This window comes from Hylobates moloch, unplaced genomic scaffold (assembly GCF_009828535.3).
Source record: "Hylobates moloch isolate HMO894 unplaced genomic scaffold, HMol_V3 SCAFFOLD_4, whole genome shotgun sequence".
NCBI classification, from domain to species: domain Eukaryota; kingdom Metazoa; phylum Chordata; class Mammalia; order Primates; family Hylobatidae; genus Hylobates; species Hylobates moloch.
In genome coordinates, this window is record NW_026652279.1 from 135076269 (window position 1) to 135092644 (window position 16376).

The 16376-nt window shown below is 38.2% G+C and overlaps 1 protein-coding gene across 5 annotated transcripts in view; it reads right to left on the reverse strand.

Moving 5' to 3' along the window:
* Positions 1-16376, reverse strand: part of KLF12 (KLF transcription factor 12) — a 632776-nt gene that overhangs the window by 254730 nt on the left and 361670 nt on the right. For all 5 annotated transcript variants that reach the window (XM_032151017.2, XM_032151016.2, XM_032151015.2 and 2 more), the window contains one exon: positions 6312-6401. In XM_032151017.2, coding sequence (XP_032006908.1) covers positions 6312-6401 — 90 coding nt within the window. The remainder of the gene's footprint in view (positions 1-6311; positions 6402-16376) is intronic.

Genomic DNA, 16376 nt, shown 5'->3' on the forward strand with positions numbered 1-16376 from the left:
CCTTCTATTAATATATTTATTGACCATTCTGACATTATTAAAATCAGTCTAACTCTGCATCTTTAGTGAAGGATATCTCTTCTTAAAATAGGAGTTTTGCAAGAGCAGATATTTCTTTCTGCTTAAAAAAAAAAATGGTCTTCTCACATTAGCCATAACACAGCAACTGCAAATGTTTTTCTTTGAAGCCAGGCAGTGACATGCAGATTTCACTACATATCAAAAGATCTCAAGCAGCGGGTCATCAGAGAATATTAAATGATAAGCAAACTCGTATTTCCAAGATAATTTTACCAATTTAGTCAAACGCTGGCCCCTGTTCCACAGCAGGAGAGGGAATAATGAGCCCCTGGTTAAAGGGTAATGCAAGTGGCATTTTTAATAATGCCCTTTTTTCACTTCTGATAAAGTCATTAAAGTAACACTGTCTTACTACGCCTTTACACACAGATGTACACTAGATCGTTAGTGTAAAATTAAATAGGTTTACTGAGGAAAAAAGTTAGGCTAATTGTTGGGTTTTTTCCCTCTAATGCTACTGAATTTTAATGTAATTTATTTCCTGCCTTAAGTAAACATTCCATAGCAGGTTCAGCTACAATACCTGCACCCGTCTATATTTCTTTATTCAGCCTAACGACTGGAGTCTTTTTCAAAAAAGCACCCGTCTCCAAATCCTCTCAATTCCAGTGTGGCAAACAGCCTCTCACTTACAACAAATAGCACATGAATGAATCACCATTTATTGAGCCCTGCCGATTCATAAGCTCCTGTGCTGAGATGATGAGGAATAACAAGAAACATAAAGCATAAGCTCTGCTCTTAAGGAAGTTACATTACAGCTGACTTCATGATGCTAGTCAGCTCTGTGTGATATAGGAATAGCTTCAACACCTTGTTATTAATGTCCTGCAGAATGGTTTCTAAGAGTTACTGCAAGCTGCCTCTAGGGAAAAGACTGAGTCTCCCTTATCCTCTTTTGTTCTGCCTCTAAAATGAGAGAGCGCATAGGAATCTCTGGTCCGGCCAAGGTGGATATTTCCTGGTAGTTAAGGCATGGAGTATTGACGTGATCCTATACTTGTCTGCGGCAGTGCCTGCACCCTTTCTAGCTACATGGCTATGGCAAAGAGGCATCAGGCTCGCTTCCCCAAGGGTAACAGAAAGGAATCTGTCTTCCACTCAATTACTGACTGCTTAGAGTACTTAAAATTAGCAAAACACCCAATCTCTTTCCCTGTTTCTGCCACACTATTGCCGCTCTTCTCTACTGGCCCACGGATCAGAACTGTACCTGGTTCTACAGGAGAGAAGAGAGGCAAGATAACCAATGGCTTCAACACCCTTGCAGTTAGTGTAGACACTCAGGTCAGCTCCTTCCCCGCAGCAGATTCCTCAGACTTAGGAAATAAACAGTGAGGGTGACTAAGAAATGTTGCTTTCAGGTCTCCCTCTGAGTCCTCTGCACCTATGTAGTTTTCAAAAATATTATTATTTAGAGAGCTCTTCTTTTCAAAACATTTTAATTTAAAGAATTTCAAATACACAAAATTAGGCAGAATAAACTATTTTCATTTTTTTTGGTTCCATTATTCTGTTTTTATTCTGTTATTGACATTATTTTTTGTGTTCCATTATTTCACATAATAAAGTCTAATCGGAATTTGAAACATTCTTCCAGATATGCTTAAATAAAAATTCAAATGCAAAAAAAAGCATTCTAATTTCAGATCTACCCTATATCTACTTGGAGAATCATGAATTAACATAGATGTTGAAATCTCTACTAGATACTTCATGAGGATTGCAGCAACATAAACGAAAGTAATAAGGCCTTTTTCTCCTGTTTTTCTTCAAAAGGAGAACACTGACTCAGCACCCACCAAAGGCAGGCAGGCTCCTGTGAAGATGGGTGGTTAATTCCATCTTCCAGGTGAGTAGGATTAGAGGAGAGAGACGAAGCATGACCCACACAGCTGGTACCGGGCTGAATACCATCCGAACTCAAGTCTTTCTCACTTTGAAGTCTGTGAATTTACACTTCCATACACAGGAAGCTTCACTGCAGTAAGACTCTTAAATGCATAAATAGAAAGGCTCTGTCTCACCCCTTGCTCCTCACCAGGATCACAGAATGGCAGACTTTACCTGGGAGGGAAGGCCTCATCTCCAGCACCCCCACTGTATGGATGCGGACATAGAGGCCTGGAGATAGAAAATAACTTCCCAATGTCATTCCAGCTGGTAAACTGCAGGGCCAAGAATAAAATCACATAGTATATCTTTGGGGCAGTATCCTCTATATACTGCCTTATCTCTGGGTGTGATAGTTCTAATACTCGTCTTGTTTCAGTCCTTTGCTTAATAACATGTTAGAACATCCAAATGCTAACAGCATTTGGGAAGCTCTTGTAACAGCAGGGCGCACGCACCAAAGTCAGAAACAAAGTCATCCAAGCGCTCCTTGCTGTGCCCCTGAAGTGTATCACAAGAGCACATGCCCTTCTTAGAGGCTGCCAGCAGCAGGTGTTGTGTTACCGACAAGCAAGAAAACCGAACTCACATTTTAGGTGACTGCAATAATTATCTACCTAGCTTTCACTTAACTAAAAATGCAAGAGTCAGAGAACTCCAAACAGAAGGCACACAGAGGTGGTGCCCATATGCTACCACACCTATCCAGTTCACATGGCTACGAGATGAGGACTCCTGTCACCAATGAGAATGAGTATTTCCAATATTTACAATTTTGATTTTTATGTTCACAATAACCCTATGACATAGAGCAATTATCTATGGCAATTATCTATTGACTGGTTTTATATTTTTCACCAAGCTAATTATAATGCCCAGACAAGCTGAATAAATAATGTATTCACCATGTGCCAGAAACTATAAGAGATACAAACCAGAAATATAAGAAATAGTCCTTGTCCTCTAGGAGTTTACATTCTGATTGAAGACACACGATCACATACCCACAGCATAAATCTCATTAAGAGAATGAGGCAAGGCAGCCAGAACTTTTCACAGAAGAGACGCAGGCCTGTTCCCAGTCTGTCTTTAACCTCTGAAATGTGCTCCTCAGGTCCTGAATTCCTTGGAAGGGTGGGGAGACATGCAGAGCCCGGATGACAGCAGAAGACCTAAAGGACTCTTTTTAACACACAACAGAGAACAACTACATGCCTTCCTGGTGCACTGAAACACAAGGGCGTGTAGAGTAGCACATCTTTAAAATGATGTGTGCAGCCTGAGAGAAATATCAGCTTTTCTTCACCAAAAGATTGAGATTAGTATCTATTTCTTAAAGTCAGAGTACCAAAACTAGGTTTTTCAGAGTGATTATACATTCCAACCAATGTACCACCTTCAGGCTTTCTTCAAGCTTTCTCATTCATTGTTGTGACGCAGACAAGTTTCTATCACTTTTTGTTCATTGTTAACTAACATGTCTCATCTTTTTCAAAAGTCCATAATCAGCTGCGCATGGTGGCACATGTCTGTAACCCCAGCTACTTGAGAGCTTATGCAGGAGGATCACTTGAACCCAAGACTTTGAGTCCAGCCCGGGCAACATAGCAAGCAAAACTCTATGTCATAAAAAAAGATAAATAAATAAATGCCCATAATTATACATGTGACTGTAATTATTTATTGAAATTTCACTAATGTGTTTTTCTTACAAAGAATTAAACTTCAACCAGCCTTTAAGTCATAAATAAGGAAGTCATGAAATATTCAAAATTCTAGTTCTCCTTATCTAAAAATAGTTCTAAGATTCTGAACATTATATAGTATATAACACCCAACCCATCCTCTCTAATGAAAAACCCAGCAAAGTGGCCAAAAATGAAAGTCATCAAAATTCTAGATTTTGTTTTAAACAAGAGTTGATTTAAAGCATTACGAAATTGTTAAAATTATTGTATTCTAATAGAGTTAAATCATTATACATTTCATTAAACACTACAGGCTGATTCTCTTGAAGCTTTGCTACAAAAGAGAATGAAATTGTATCTGTCATATATTTGAGGTACACATAAACCCAAAGGAAAAAAAATAAAGTTCTATTTCCCTCCAACATGCACAATCTAAATAAGAGTTAAAATACCAACATCAGCTCCATTCACAAAGAGGAAAATCGATTTTCATGAACAGGCATTAGGCAATATCTATGAACCCACAACTTTTCATGTCCCTATCTAAGGACAAAAAAATGCTTTCTATAAATAATGTGACATGGCGTTCTTACTCACACTGCAAAACTGCTGGGAATAGTGGCTTTTGTTTTTTGTGCACCTAAATCTTTCAGGTAGACCTTACCTTGAAACCGAAAAATAAACGGGAAACAACTATATGGATATTGTTAAAGATTACCAGGACTGGTGACAGCAACCCATTATCCTAGCTTTGACCATTTGTCTGGGGCTAAGTTTCTAACTGGTTTGCTGTAGTTTTTGCCTTCCTCCAACATGCACCATTTGAACAGATTGTTATTTCAAGTTGAAGAAATTATTGTGAAATATAGACTGCTTTTTCACTTTTTTTTTCTCATGAGCAGTGGGAAAAGGCTATCCTTTCTCAATGAGACGCCAGGCTCTATATGAGTTGAGCAGAAATTTATTTTACTAAACTCATGATAATGCAACTAGATTAAGAAATCAATTAAGAAAACAGAACTCTAAAGAACTAAGACAAAGCCTCCCCATGGTTAGGTTAATCAATAAAGGTTAAAACTATCTATAAGGTTTGGAAGATATATAGAATTTAACTTAGTGAATCCAGCTAGAAAATCCAGTTGAACACATGACTTTTTCTGAAAGGTTGTCTATACTGAACCAATGTTAGTAATTGCCATGGTCTTCTCCTTCATGATCCTCTACTGCCTGTGTCTTGGGCTGAATCTATATGAATTGGTCATTACATCACGTATAGGACTGTGGAGTCATGTTATTGGTTGACATACTCCACAAAGTTCATTTCAGAGCTACAAAACTCAACCCAGAACATAGAGGTGAAATGACATCCTCTACCACGATGAGGCTCTGTTCAAACACAGGCTTACACTGAAAAACAGAAATTATATTGAGATGCCACACAGCTCGCTACGTGATGCTCAAGTATGCAGAAGTTATTGAAGAGACCCTCTAAATACTACCATCTGGATCCATAACCTTGAATGTTCTCATTATGAAATCCTTTTGGGACATCAATATCTTAACCCTTTGAGTGGGATCACGGATGTACTCATCTACATTGATTTTTATACTCTAACAGTGAGATTTTATTCACATTTAAAATTTCTTTTGAATGTTCAAGTATAAAACATTGCAATTTTTAGTTTGTTTTTATTATTATACTTTAAGTTTTAGGGTACATGTGCACAATGTGCAGGTTTGTTACATATATACATGTGCCATGTTGGTGTGCTGCACCCATTAACTCATTTAGCATTAGGTATATCTCCTAATGCTATCCCTCCCCCTCCCCCCACCCCATAAGGTAAAGATTATATACGTATTTACGTCCTTCTATCAGTCACCTGTGCTGCCTCAGTGGTGGTGGTTTAATAAGATAAGTAGCCAATGGGCACTCAGCCACATGAGCAGCACTTTATCCCTTAAAGTTGCCAATGCTGCAGCCAATTATCCTGCTCTTATGCTCTTAAATAAATCAGTGAAGCCATAAATGTTCATTATAAAATCTATGTCATTAAAAAATATGCACTCGTAGTCCTTGTATTTTCAGTACCCATAAATTAATTCATTGGTTTGGCTATGTATTGTTAAATAATCTTTCTTTCGCTTTTAGAAATTTTTCAAATTCAGTGACCTCATCAACTACCCCCCAGTACTCCTACAGTAAGAAAAGGCAAGTACAAATGTCAAAAGAGAAACCCATTCAACAAACAGTAACATTCTCATAGCTGTACTTTGTCATTTCCTGATTAGAATCAACCAAACTATGATGACACTGACGTTATATTCTCACCTTATTAATACTTCCTCTTTGCTTTGGATTTTTGTTAGCTTTTCAAATCATTTACCAATTTAGATATAGCCATATGGTTCTTATAATGTCACTATGCCTTCCAAATTTTAGGACACTATCCCTTCCAAGAAAATAATAGTTGAAGTTGCAAATGGGTACAGATCAACCACAATCTCAGATTTTTGTTTGTTTTAACCTGAGAGAGAAAAGCTTAAGCAAGGGAAACCGCAGAAGTGCTCTGCAAACCTCAGGATGCTCTGCAGAAGAATGCCACTCTCATCAAAAGGAGTGGGGCATTGCTGGAAACTTGTACTTACCCCTTGTTCAGATTCCAAAAGCTCTGTTTTGACTCTGACTGCCGGCATCCCATCAAGCATTAACATTCTGTTCTCAAAGGTGTTGATATTCTGAGAATAGAAGGGAGAGAGAAAGATTCAGCTCTAAAGCATTCAAAAGAGGACCTCTGGGAGAGTCTTCCCTCATTGTAGTACATTTAGTACTGCTAACTTAATTTTTTAAACAATAAAGAATAATTAAATGAGAATATCAGCATAACCAATTATCCCCCCCCTCCACTCTGAACTTTCATTTGAAATAATGACCAAGCAGTTGAATTAATCAGTCTGATTCTCTGACCTCTGGGTTTGAGATCAGACCGTAATAAATTGGAGTATGGAAACCTTACATTAATTTATATGGGGCTACAACAATTCATCACGCTTTCACAATAGTGGAAGGAAACAGAAGGCAAGTTTTTCTCTTCCCTTAGTTCTGGAAATTGTATTGTGCAAAGATATCCATAAAGGAGAAAATAACATAAAAATTTATAAACTCTCATATTAGTCAAAGCCTAAATCATTTAAAATCAAGATAATTCCATACATTTAATTTTTATGTCATGGCAATTCTGGTCAAATGAAAATTTCTACCTAGCAACCTCCAAATATCTACTTTAAAAACAACCAACATAAATCTTAGATTAAGAGTGAATTTTTAGGCTGAACTAAATAACAAACAATTATTTGGTCTTTATTCTGGCATATGTTTTGCTCAATTTACCACCTCTTGAAAAGAAAATCTTATTTATATTGTAGCTCAATAACATTTCAAACACCATTTATAAAAGATTAAATCAAGGTTATTTTCTACATAATTGTCACCGCCTTGGGGATTTTCTACAGTCAGCAACCTAGGAAGGGAGTCAGAATCACACTTCAGTGCTCACGTAAGGCCCAAATCAGGCTCATATTTTTAAACATGTTTAGAATGCTAATTTCTCTGTTACATATTGACTCAACTACAAATCTGATAGAACTAAATTTGATTGAGATTTTAGAATGGTTATTTTTACTTAATTACAGAATGTAACCACAGGACACTAAAGTGGTCTTATTAAGAGAAATCAGTTTCTAAATATTTTGCCTACCTGGTGAAAAAGATAAGTATAATTTCTAAATCTTCAGGTGTTCACCTTTAATATGGTTGCTTTTCTACAAAATAGCAGGTTAAATAAAAACAACTGGGCCAGGCACAGTGGCTCATGCCTGTAACCCCAGCACTTTAGGAGGCTGAGGCAGGTGGATCACCTGAGGTCAGGAGTTCGAGACCAGCCTGGCCAACACGGTGAAACCCTGTCTCTACTAAAAATACAAAAATTAGCTGGGCGTGGTGGCAGGCACCTGTAATCCAAGCTACTCAGGAGGCTGAGGCAAGAGAATCGCTTGAACCTGGGAGGTGGAGGTTGCAGTGAGCAGAGATTGCACCACTGCACTCCGGCCCGGGGAACAAGAGTGAAACTCCATCTCAAAAATAAATAAATAAAAACGACTCTCCTTTCAACAAATCATAAATTACATGTTCTTATTACCAAATAATACTAACAGAGTGCAGTATAGTGAAACTCTATTTCTCATATTTCTTGACTCTTCTTTTTGTTAAGAAAAATGTTCCAAGAAATAAAACGTACAGAGCCTCTTATAAATATTTGCTCCAAGGAATCAAAAAAAAAAAAAAATTTACCCTGGAGTTAATGAGCATTTAAAAAGTCTACACCACCTAGTCTATTAGGTGATAAAAAGAAGAAAAATTACTGTCAATATTATTTCCCTATAAATGTTCAATATTTTCAAAATTGGCAGGATACTTTTTAAAAATGTTTGCTTTTGACTTGTCCCTTTTTTTCAGAATTTTACATCTTAATAGATAATTTACAGCAGAAGGAACTGTGGTATATTACTGGTGAGCTTGGATGAGTTGTTCTGAACTTGAAACCCTTTCATGGAGGCCTGTGGGTTGTTTTCACACGGGGCAGGGATCTCAAATCCTAACGTGTCACTGGCTTCCGAGGTTGGCAGCCGCCAGCTTGGCTTACCACCATCCAGTCTCAGGAAAGCCTTCCTGCAGCCGGCCAGCCCTCGACTCGCTGGAGTCTGGCAGCAGCTCTAGGAATCCACCTTAACAAAGCACCCTGTAGGCTGTTTGGCTGGTAGACAATGAAGGATGAGCTGATATTGCTTCCTACCCCGGAGGAGTTCTTGCCCAGATGAAAAGGCAAGAAGATGCCTTACAAGGAAGGCCCAAGCAAAAGAAGAGAAAAGACAAAGAGCGATTCTGGAAACGCAGATTTAATGAACTGTTAGAATCTGATTAGAGGCTAATGTCCCTTTTAGTGCTTTGTACCAATTTACAGCTGATATACTTTAACCATTTTCCCCACTGGCTGTGATAAACTCATTAGTTTAAAAAATGCAAGCTAACTGGAGTCTTTGAAGTTAAAAACTGATAAATCATGAAAACCTGACTGGGTCTGTGTTCCACTTAACACATTTAAATATCACTATATATTCATGATGGTTTTTCTTTAAATTTATATTGTTCTTGAATAATTCTACATGTGTTTAAGTCAAAATGTACAGTTTAATTTCATGTACAAGTGAAAAAAGTAAAACAATCTCGATTTTTTTAAGAAATCAAGTTTTCCTGGAAATCTTTCTATGATTTTATAGAATCATTCACAGCCACAACTATAATAAACACCATAAATAACAATGTTCACAGCTGGGGAACTAAGCTTCAACTGTTAAACTCTTTCAACTAGTGCAGATTCAATCTGTATATATACCTGTTGCAAACACATGTGAAGCATATTCATCTCTGCATTCATGGATCTAACCTCAATTCTCATAAACATAAGCGTTCAGTATCACGGCATGCTCCAAACTATCAAGGAAGGTGTGTGATTTTTACACAACACATGGTAATTACACAGCATTGACAATACAGTCCTTGAAACAAAATATTGATAGATGTATCTCACTGAGCTAAGATCAGATACATATAATCTCAGATGAATGTAGACTTTAAATATGTACTAGATTCTAATAATTTGGAACTGCTGTCAAACATATCTTGCCATGATCTTAATCAAAACACATTTGCTGTGGAATCAATAGCTCAACTGATTCCTAAGAGATGAATAAAATTACAGTCATCAATTTTAGTAATGTAGTATTCTGTGTATTTATAACAAACATTTTGATGTTACACAACCCTCAAGAAATACTTTATGTATGCTTATACATTTGTTTCATGAGTGAATTGTACCAATTAGTGAAAAATCATCCATAGAATTTGTTAGTTGGCTGTTGACCAATTCCATGTGCACGGGATGAGAAGGATAATCTTGATATCCCATTTACCAAATATGAATTGGCAGTGGCCGGGCGTGGTGGCTCACTCTTGTAATCACAGCACTTTGGGAGGCTGAGGTGGGCAGGTAACTTGAGCTCAGGAGTTTGAGACCAGCCTGGCCAACATAGTCAAATTCTGTCTCTACAAAAAATACAAAAATTAGCCAGGCATTGTGGTGGGCGCCTGTAGTATCAGCTACTCAGGAGGCTGAGGCAGAAGAATCGCTTGAACCCGGGAGGCAGAGGTTGCTGTGAGCCAAGATCGTGCCACTGCACTCCAGCCTGAACGACAGAGGGAGACTGTCTCAAAAAAAAAAAAAAAAAGAGTTGGCAACACAGTAGTCCAGCTGACATTCGCTCTCCCTGTCAAAAAACATATAACCCCAACAGTCGTTCATCCCAACATCTCAAAATATTCTGAATGTAATGTGCAGCAAGGAAACGGACTGATCTTCAATGACCAGAACTCATAAAAACATACAATGGGGTGACTTTCCAGGTCAACTCCTACAATGTGCCCTCCTAACCTCCCAAGGCAGGTCTTTTCCTTTCTCTTCTCCTGACCTTGACTCATTTTGCACAACTGGAGTAATAAGGAGCTAGCTAGTCAATACTCAACAGTTCTAAACTTTTAAACAAGAGTTCCTGTCATAAGTCAAAAATAACTTCTGGTATTTGTTTTGCTCTTTGTAGATACAGGATATATAATATATTTATTTAAATACACATCCACTTTAAATCTTTATGTTCAGCTACAGGTGATGAGAAATAAGAATATGTCGCCCCTGCCCCACATCCACGTTATGCTAGACAGTGATGTGAGGGACATATGAACAGTCAAGATTCACTGCACCAAGTTGGTTGGGACACTTCCATAGCAGATTCTTTTTTTTTTTTTTGAGACAGAGTCTCACTCTATCACTGAGGCTGGAGTGCAGTGACACGATCTCAGCTTACTGCAATCTCTGCCTCCCAGGTTCAAGCGATTCTTGTGCCTCAGCATCCCAAGCAGTTGGGATTACAAGCATGCGCCACCACGCCTAATTTTTTCTATTTTTTGTAGAGAAGGGGTTTCACCTTGTTGGATAGGCTGGTCTCAAACACCTGGCCTCAAGTGATCCATCTGCCTTGGCCTCCCAAAGTGCTGGGAATACAGGCGTGAGCCACCAAGATGGCATAGCAGATTCTTAAAGGTTTGCAATGCAAGAGTGCCAACTGGCTAAAAGTAACATCCTGTGGGTACCTCTTCCTATAGAAAAAGTATCAGAATCAGATTACAGGGCAATTAGGGGTTTGCATAAAAAAGATTTCTTAGAGAATTCAACTTCTCTCACTTCTACCCTAACAACAACAAACACCAATAACAGCAATTTTTTTCAAGCCCTATTGCAGATGTGCCAGTTCCACTAACTAACAGGTTAACAACTAATTGCAAAATCTTTGCTTATATACAAGCACATCAGTGAATTCCTCCCTCTCTCTGGGTAAGGATTAACCAACCTAATAGATTGAAATAATGTTTAGGTAATTATTTCAGTTGTCTACTGCTATGCAACAAATCACACAGTGGCATGAAGCAACAATCATTTTGTCATTATCTTGGTAACAAAAATAATACAGATATTTGCATATTTACTGTGAGCCAGACCATGTGCTAAGAGTTGTGCATATAGCTGCTCATCTAATCCTCACTGCAACCCAAGAGGTTGATGCTGTATTATCTGATGTTGAGGCATCTGAGACATAAGGAGGTTAAATTGCCCAAGCCCACACAATCAGTAAGCAATACAGCTGTATTGAAAAAAAAAAAAAAAAGAAAACCAATGAGTGTGACCCCAAGCCAGCACTCTTAACCGACATACTCTATGTACCTACCTGTCCACTCACTTACCTTTCTCTATATCAATATGCACTCCTAATACAATAGAAAAAAAATATGAACACCTTATTGAAGGTCCCAACAGAGACACTCTGGAATCTCAGTAACAGCTCCACCCTGAGCTGGGCTAATTTAACTATGGAACTAAATGTGAAACTTGTGGTCACTGGTAAGTAGCTACGATTTGGAGAATCAGTCTCTGGTTTCAAAGCTATTTCAAAGCTATTAATATTTTTTTCCCTTTAAATCAAGTTTTCCACATATTTTCTTAATTTGATGAGATTATATGTTTCTATCCTAGGAATATCTCATAATTAATTTAGCAAGTAACTTCATTTGCTACCCAGCTTTTAAAAAATATTCTTGTCTTTGGCGGCTCACTCAGTATTTTCACAATGGTTTCATGTACTTCAATGAAACACTAACTTCACCTTCTACCTTTTATACTCAGGACAGATGCCTCTCAGCATTACATTTAATTTATAATGGCTAAGTGTAAAAACATCCTTTTCTCTACTCACATATCCTCATGCTGATAACTCAGTTTCATAGAGGGCATATAACTAATCAAAGTACCAGAAGTGGGACAAAACAAACATCCCTTCAAACACAGACTTTGCCATTCTAGCCCAGCCTTTCATCTTACATTCTTTTGCATCTTGGGAGAAGGGATATCAATGTCAATAACTGTATTTTATTAAGAGAAATAAAAGCCAAAACCATAGGCCTATTGGGACTCTCACCTAAAATCCCCCATATGTTTCAATGATCCAAATTACATTATTCTGAAATATTTGTCTTCAGTTTCAAAAACAGAATCATTCCATTAAAATCCTCACATTGAAGCACATGGAACAGTATCTCTCCTAAAGACTAGTAAAACTATCTATGTAATGCAGCAATTTTTAATTTCCTGATAGCAATGATCAGTCTGTTTCCTATGTTGGTAAAGTGCCAAGCTATCACAACAATGTGTAGTTTATACTAATATTTTAAAAAATATTTCCTATTAGTGATAGTTGCTGAACTAGCCATGAACAGCGGATGTTCTTATTCAGGCTGCAAATGGATGCTTTTCAAAAGGGCAACCAATCCAATCCAAACTGGGAGCCAAAATTTACTACTGGCATTTCCGAAGGCCTCAATACATTTTTAAGAATTACAGCAGATGCATGCCTACTTTCCTTTGTTCATTGGGCAGAAGATGGTTAAAATGACATCTGAGCTTCCGAATAACACTTTTCACCCCAGCATTTACACAAATTGTAATAGAAAAGTATTTCTGTCATTTGTACTCGAAAAACTGCACACACTTGGGGGTTGTGAGTTGGCTAAATCTTTCCTTAAATACGCAGTGAGGGCTTCTACTTGCCTGTCATTCCTTACCATCTGCACCACAGTCATGAACCATGGATAAGAGGAGTGTTCAGAAAGCAAGAAAACATCATGGCAAGAGAAGTATTAACCTACCACCAACCAATCCCTAGAGAAGGAGGACAAAACTTCAGTTCAGCTGAACAGGTATTAACATTATGAGGAGAGATCTGACATGTGGAGGCAGGTATTAGGGTAGAGATGGACTTACAAGTGGGTTTGATGTGAGGTAAAGATGAGAATTGACTTCAGTCCTGGAACAGAAAGCCAGAAACAAGATCCCTCTGGGAGACGAGGCTAGCAGAAACTAATTCTCAGGACCTAACCCCAACAGTCCAGAGCTAGGAAACAGGAGTAGAGAGAAACCAGAAAGCTGGCTGCGTGCTCCAGTCCATGATGCCAGGCCTCCCCAACACATGCTTGGACGCAGAAGCCAGGCACCATGAGCCTGGGCAGAAGTGCCAATGCAGCAGAAAGGCCTCATAGACGATCAAGAAGTACATTTGCAATACAACCACAATATCCTCACAAGGTTCCCTAATTTTACAAATTATGATAACAGTTATAATAACATTTATTCAACATATGTACCAGGGGTTGTTTCATGTGCTTTACATTCATTCATCATTCCTTCATACACTGATTCATTCACAATATACTTATTGAGGGCCAGTCACTGTTCCAGTTATTTAGGATGTATCAGTGAGCAAAAAAGAGAAAGTTCTGTGGAGTTTCATTCCAGTCATTTAATTGCACATCAACTTTTTTTTTTTTTTACTACAGCTATTTTAGACGAGAAAATTATTAAAGTTTGGAGAGATTATATAATCTGTCCAAGATTATGAAAATGATAATGAGTCTAAATTCAGGATGACAATCTATTTTTCATTGCTTCCAGGGATAGAGATCCTCAAAGCACAGGGTACTTTGGCACTGCTACAAAGCTGTGTAAGCCTAGAACTGTGCAAGCAACTCTGGCTAGTGGGTTTCAGGCTCCTGATATATCAAGAGACCAAGTACCACGGCTGAGGTGCAAGTAGCAAGGCAAAGGCAAACTGATCCCATATACAATGGAGAGGAGAGCTCCAAGCTCATTCTGAAGTTCTTGCCCTGACCTACAGCACGTGCCTCTAACCACTTCCCCAACCCCATTGTCCACCATTTAGCTCAGGCTACATCTTGACCATATCAAAAATGCTCCTCCCTCCAGGACTGTGTGCATTCTATTCCATCACAGTACTCACCACTACCTGACAGACTCTTTATATGTCATTACACTAGAACATAAGTTCCAGGAGGACAGAGAGTTCCCTTTTTGTTCGTAACAGTACTCCTATCCTAGCCTTGAAACTTACACCATTAAGTAAATAAATATTTGTTGGACTAATAAAAAAAATAAGATCTAATCATTCTCCAGGATCTACGAGATAAGCTTGTTGTTGACAGATGGGATGAACATAGGCAAAATCTTAAGAGATATGAAATTCCCCATATTGGTGAACAATAAAACAGAATTTGGCATGGCTAAACATAATGTTCATTGGAGAAGTAACTAGAGATAAGACCAGAAAAGTAACTTGGAGTCAGGTCATGAAGGGTTGTGTCAGGTCATGAAGGGTTGTATCAGTCCCTTATCGCGTTGTTCTGAAGAACTACCGGATACCAGGTAATTTTTAAAGAAATGAGGTTTAACTGACTCACAGTTCCACAGGCTTGTACATGAAGCATGGCCGGGGAGGCCTCAGGAAACTTACAATCATGGCAGAAGGCGAAGAGGAAGGAGGCATGTCTTACATGGCCGGAGCAGAGGAGGAGAGCGAAGCGGGAGCTGCTGCACACTTTTAAACAACCAGATCTCCTGAGAATTCACTCACAAGACAGCAGTAGGGCAGTGGTGCTAAATCATTAGAAACTGCCCCCCATGATCCAATCACCTCCCACCAGGCCCCACCTTCAACAATAAAGTTGAAATTTGACATGAGATTTGAGTGGGGACACACAGCCGAGCCATATCAAGCTTCTTATATGTTATGGTAATTCATTTCTTCAAAAATGTTTCTGTAATGCCTGTTGGGTGCTACTTGCTAGGGGTGCAAATGAACAAGACGGAAAGGCTCCCTGCCTTAAGACAGCTTGACGTAAAAGGGGAAGAAACGTGTATGGGTATCACATAACAGGTGATGACGAGTCATGAAGGCTTATTAAGCAAAAGCTAAGTTTAAGTGTTGTTTACAGAAAGACAGGACTAGAAGCAATTTGGAAGCTGACTTACAAAGATGTCTGATGTGATACAAAAGAAAGTGCAGCCAGCTTACAGCCCACCACAACAGGACATGGGAAGAGGTGGTGAGGTCGCAGTGGCAGTGGGAAGAAAGAGGAGGAAAAATATTTGAGAGACAGTTCATAGCTGTACAGCCTTTGATGACTGAGATGAAGGAAGTGCTGGTGGTTAAGAAAGAGCTGGGAGAAGAGTGTCAAGAATGACAAAGATTTTTCTAGATTTTCCACTAAGGTTAAGACAGGAAACCAAATAGGAAAAGAAAACCATGTCACATTCCTCCTATATCCCTCAAAGGAACTACTACATTCTGGGATACATGAATATCTGGGTGTAGTATTTAATTTCAATATATTTTGCTTACCTAAAATCGGTTACACAGAGGGAAAGATTTCTCTTAAGCTGTGCAGGTTCAAATCATGTAAAAGAGACTAATAAAGTCAAATTTATCCAAACATGGAAATACAAGTTTGGTTAAAATTTTAAAAAAATGCTATCAACCAATCCTCTGATTAGCCACATTTTCAAAAAAAATTTACTACCATTTTATTCTACAAACTCATGGTTATCAAAACCAAAAAACAAAATACCTTTATGAAAAGTTGTTTGAATAGCAATGAAAAAACATTCACAACACTGAAGGGAGTATATAACGAAGTAACATCACTGGTCTTTTGTATTAAGAGAAAATGAAGATTACTATCAAGTATTAAGTCATTTATTTTCTGTGGGAAACAAAGGAAATAATTATTGACCTAAATTTCCACCTTTTCTTGTGTACAATGATTTCAAGTTGCTCCTTATCAAACCCAAAATGGATTAACTTTCTACAACATGGATCAGTGAGTGTTTATCTCCTGCATAGCCTGGAAAAAAATAGTGCTGAAGAGTTGGGAAAAATAAAAGAATGTATACGAAAAATAAAAATCCAAGTTAAGTTTTTAAAATGTGACCATTCTAATGAAAACAAAAAAGAACAAGCAACCTTAATTTTTTCTTTGGCAGCCAGAAAAATGTGCACACTGCTAAACAAGTAAACCAGGTAACCAGGTTTTGTTTTTTTCCTTCTTTCTTTTTTTTTTGGAGACAGAGTCTCACCCTGTTGCCCAGGCTAGAGAGCAGTGGCGCAATCTCGGTTCACTGCAAGCTCCACCTCCTGGGT